This window comes from Rhagoletis zephyria, unplaced genomic scaffold (genome assembly GCF_001687245.7).
Source record: "Rhagoletis zephyria isolate East Lansing unplaced genomic scaffold, Rhagoletis_zephyria_1.1 Rzeph_scaffold_02613, whole genome shotgun sequence".
NCBI classification, from domain to species: Eukaryota; Metazoa; Arthropoda; class Insecta; order Diptera; family Tephritidae; genus Rhagoletis; species Rhagoletis zephyria.
The window spans coordinates 17,261-22,554 of record NW_016159697.1 but is presented as its reverse complement, the minus strand read 5'-3'; the positions used below and the strand labels follow the sequence as shown (position 1 = coordinate 22,554).

The 5,294-nt window shown below is 34.1% G+C and overlaps 1 protein-coding gene across 1 annotated transcript in view; it reads right to left on the bottom strand.

Annotated features, from left to right (window-relative positions):
• The window catches only part of LOC108367274 (uncharacterized), a 28,860-nt gene extending 26,802 nt beyond the window's left edge, over nucleotides 1-2,058 (bottom strand). The window contains exon 1 of the mRNA XM_017621864.1: nucleotides 1,700-2,058. Coding sequence (XP_017477353.1) covers nucleotides 1,700-1,900 — 201 coding nt within the window. The 5' untranslated portion in view covers nucleotides 1,901-2,058. The remainder of the gene's footprint in view (nucleotides 1-1,699) is intronic.
• Nucleotides 2,059-5,294: the final 3,236 nt, after the last annotated feature.

Genomic DNA, 5,294 nt, shown 5'->3' with positions numbered 1-5,294 from the left:
GATTTTAACTGTCATTCCAGCACGTTTGACGTATCGGACTCGATTTTTACTATAAAGAAAACTATTATTTCCACTCTCAATAATTGAAATACTATCTTTAGCATATCCAATCAGCTGATGAATTTGATTCTGTAGCTGAATAGTTTTAGATCTCGACACTTAACCAACTCCTGTTTCCACTACTCGGCACCAAAAAAACTAAAAACAAAAAAAAAGGTTCCGTACGTTATGCGGACTGCGCCCCTCGTGTCGGTTGGGCGGGAATGGAGGGTAAAAAGCCGTTGGGATTAATTAATTAATAAACCTAAGCTTAAGATTTTGTAAAACACTTAAAAAAATGCATCAAAATTTCAAAGTTTTTTCTCAGAAGAGTTTTTTGAATATAAAGTTTTACTGCCCTTTTAATTTTAGTTTAATAATGTGCAAGTTTCAAGTGGCTAAAGATTACCGTTGATTTGTTGAATTTATTTGCCGAAGGTGTGTAGCGTTGCCATTGAATTTCAGAATATGTATGTAAGTATTTTAAGGAATCTTCAAAGAGCACTTAAAAGGGGAAAATTATAAGTAAATGGGAAATGAGGTACGAAAAATTTAGGTACTTAGGCGGGTTGGGTAAATAAGCGGGGAGGTACTTAAGAGAGGGAATTTCTTCAGATTACATAAAAAAATTCACGGCGCACAAAAATGTTGGTTAATTAAGCGGGTTAGGTACTTAAGCGGGGTTCACTGTAACTGCATACTGAGGTTTTTTTCTTGAAATTCTTAATAAAAAGTTAGTTGTCGTTGTAAAATGTTGAATTTATCTTACTTTTCAACAAAGTTTGAAATTTGGACTTACCTATATGGGTTTTGTTAGATGGTTAGCTTTAGTTTTATAAAAGAAAAAATAATAAACCTTAAACAAATAAAAGAAAAATAACCAAACCTGGTCAAAATGTCGTGTCCCTATTATTTTTCACATGAAATGAAAACTCAACGGTCTTTTTAAAATAACCAGAATCAAAATTAAAATAAGATTAATTTGCGAGTCTATGAAAAATATGTATTTAAAAAGAAAGTCCATTAAGTATTTCAGATCCCCATTTTGATTGAAGCCAACTTAAAAAAAAAAAACAGGACCAAAATAGAGTTTTTAAATCAGCGAAATTTTATTTGAATTTTGTTTGGTTTTTTAAATTAACTTTAGCGAATGTATGTATGTACATATATATGTGTGTATGTACTAGAATGTATTAAATTTTATACGCAGTTTAATATCTTCATTTTGCTCTTGAGAATCGATAGAGCTTTGAATGAAACTGGTTATAATTAATAAACTAAAGGTACATATGTATGTACATGTACCTATTGAAATTCTTCAATAATAAATTTAAATCAAAATACATATAATATACTTAAGTATACTGCCAAAACAAGCATATGGCCTGATTATGCATATGTACTTCGCATAACTTCGCACAACTTCGCATAAACTTCAAACTGTAATTTCGTATATACTTTGTATGTACTCCATTACCCAGAAATTAGCAGAAATTTTAATAACTTAGCGATCTGTTGAGTTTAGATTTTGTTCACATTTTCTTAAGTTACATTTTTATTGCACTGGTACAAATGGTTGTGCGAAGTTATGCGAAGTATGCATAATCAGACCTATAATAGAATTATAAATACCATCTGGTTGCATCTAAATTTTACATACCTTATGTCGAAACCGTTGTAGTGCTGTCAACAACGACATAAGCAGCATCTTCATCACCAGTATGCTAGCCCAGAATAAGAAACAGCAAAAGACGGGATTGTCAAGGGTTAAAAGGTTCGTAGCAAAGCTACTACTCTCAACCTCAGTAGCAGGGGGCTCATTGTATATAGCCAAAAGGGGACGTGCACTTGTTGTATCCATTTTATTTTCAAAATTTCACTTAGTTTTTGTTTACGTCTTTGGAGAATAATGATATTCAAAGGAAATCTGTTACTTAGACCGGCTGAACAACCGCAAAGCTTCGTTGATATCTCACGAATGGGTAAAGTTGCTGAGCTGTGAAGTATAGTTAAATGAACGCCAGGCTTAAATATGTAGAACTTGTTCGCAAATGTAAACGTTTAAGGTGCCCATACTCACCGTAGCACGTAGCAACATATAAAATTTACTGTTAATAGAGAGAGAGAGAGAAGCACGCGTAAACGTCGCACGTATACGGTGGTGAGTTTTCATGTACACGTACGTTAAAGTGTCAGCTGACACGATCAAACTTATGAGAGCGCCATGTAAATCAAAACTCACCACCGTGTTTGCTACGTCAAAAGCTGAAATTAGTCAAGAACGCAGAACGTAAAGCTAAACGCAGTCTGTATTCGCAGAATTTCGTAGATTACTGGAGCCCTCAGTGTTGCTTACTACAGTGTTGCCACTCATCAATGCCTTTTCATAAACTTACCTTTTCAACTACAATTTTTCGTGTTATAATAGATCGTAGCTAAATATAAACTACTTAGTTTTCAACAAAAAATCTTATTCAACAGTAACTTATAACTGTTTTACCATCTGCAAAACTGACGAAGTGGCGACCATCTATAGAAGGAAGAAATCAGCTGACAGATCGTGTCAGCTGACTCGGGTTTACGTACCGGTAGGTTTACGTTCTTGACTAATTTCACCTAAACGGACACGGCATACGTACACGTCGATGAATGTGGGCACCTTTAGTTAGATTTATATATGCATTTGAGCGAAGAGTGTGTAAGAGAGGTACATACATATGTACATATGTATGTATTCATAACAATAGGAGTGAAGCTGTTCAGGAACCGGTTGTCGTTAGAAGAATATTAGGATTGTATTTTAAATTTGGCAGAAGCATATACAGTATATTTTGCTTTGCTGCATCTATGCTTAAGTGCACATTTAAGATACCTACCCCAAAATGCGCATCAAAAGCATTATTTTTAACATTTATAAGGAAACTGCTCCGATAGATGCATTCAACATACCTGCACGTTGGCGATACCTGCCTTAAAAATTGTCTCGCAGAACAACAAAAATGGCTATCAATTTATGTAGTTATATAGATAATTAGATAACATTCGGTAAAAATTTCGCTTGCAGTAATTTCTACATGGTAAGTGCTCCGCCAATATTTGGTTTCATAGGGATTCGGATACCTTCCTCTTTGAAGTAGTAAAGAAAATTCGCTTAAGTGCCTTTTTCGGTTACGTGCACAAGTTTTTCGTGCAAAGAAGGATGTGCGGCTAAGCAAAATATACTGTAAAGTATTAGGTAACTTAAATAGTTATCATTATCTTAATATGTTTGTGTGTATGCATATGTTCAAATTTAACAACAAGAATGTAGTGAGACAACCTTTGGCTTTTGCTATAAGCTTATAAGTTCTGTTTATAAAATTTATTGTGTAAAGTTTGGATGAAAAGGGAAGAAAATAATCGCCTCTGCCATGGACGAACCAGTAGAGTCCAATACTTATGCATGGGCATATTCGTAAATGCATATCACGTAATGATCATACGACCTGTAGTAAACCCCAGACCAACTTTCCGGCTATCTATTTAAAATGGATTTGTGACTTTAAAAAGCCAGTGTGGCGTCCGTCGGTCTACACAAATCGATTTGTACGGGAATATTTTTGTCGAGGGTCCTCTTCATTCCGTGCGACCATTCTATATATTCTACGTTTTTGGTTTGTTAAATTGTTATTCCTGACGGAGATTCTTTTGTTTATTTCATATTTATTATTTTTTTTTATAAAAGTGCAGCTCATTATCTAACAAAAACCAATATAAAGTCACATTTCAAATATTGTACGAGAATTATAAAACTTCTGCAAAGTTGCTTATACATTTTTTGAGTATGCAGTTTAGCGTCCGACCGATTTCCAATTTTTGGCCGCTGCCGATGCCGATTAATCGGCCGGAGGGCAAAGAATCGGCGATGCCAATTCCTTAAAAAGAAACAACCTGAATATAAATTCATTCAAGAACAAATGTTTTTGATAAACTTTTATACTAATAAAAGAAAAACATAAACAAATTACTAAATAATATTACAAAACAAATAATCATTGAAGAATCTATTCACTTGTTTAATTACATACATAAATATGTATTAAAAGAGGTATATCGCTTATGCATACGTATCATTGCAGTACTTGTTCCATAGTCTTTTTCTAATTCAATGTAAAATAAATAGTTCAAAAAATATTGTAAAAATATGGAGCTTCTGCTGACTATAAATGTGTTGTATTGAATACAATTTGTTACTAAAAAGTAACCGTAGATTTTAAAATAATGATGAAAGTATTTTTGTAACGTAAACAATTTAACAATCCAGTGAAAAGAACCCGAAGGATTTAGGAATTCAGCGATTAATTCAAGGATGCCAAAAATCAACGGTAAGTCCTAGCAACTTCAAACTTACACTTTATTATTCTGAAATTAAAAAAACTGCGTACTCAAAAAAATTAAAAAAAAAAAACTGATTAAACAGCTTCAAATAGGTATGTACCGGCGGATACCCGGATTCTGGATACCATGTAAAAAATAAGAGCCAATGACAGAACGTGACATCAGTAAAATGCAATTACTGCCTAGTGCTACTTTAGACGATCCTCTGGACTGCACACCGCCACTGAGCCGACAAGTGGCTACAAGGCATGCAAAAATAATTCCACTGATCTGAAGTGGTCTCCAGCGAGATTGAAATATATAATCCAACACCCCTATTTCAAGGCTGAAGCGCCTGGACCATCTTCGCCAAGTTAATCCCAGGAATCCCCGCGTTCTTGGTCTAATCAAATAAAGCAAGCGCCGTTTCTATTCTGTGCCAACTGACCAGTATTGCCAGAGAAAAATTTCATTTGGAGTTAAAATGGTCGAGAAAAAGAGCTAAATAGTACTAATAGCAAAGAACGTTGATAACAAGAAGGGACAACTCGTTATAATTGTAGCGAAAGTGCGCAATTGGGCATTTTTTGACGTAACGTTGTTTTTACATTTTCCGCAATTTTGATAAAACGACGGATTTTATAAGTTTAATTGCTGAAAAAGACTTTTAAAACCAAAATAAGGTGCACACATATATTTATTTCGAATTCGTTGCTATGACACTTATAACACCACCCAAAACACTTATAACAACGCCCAAAATTGAATTTCAAAAACTTAAATGACATTACAAAAGTTAGTCGGAGTTATAAGAGATCCGAGTGTCATATTTCATCTAAAACCGTGCAGCCGTTTCTGAGTGAAAAGAGGTCTCGCATAGTGCAGGTTTTTAATTTCAT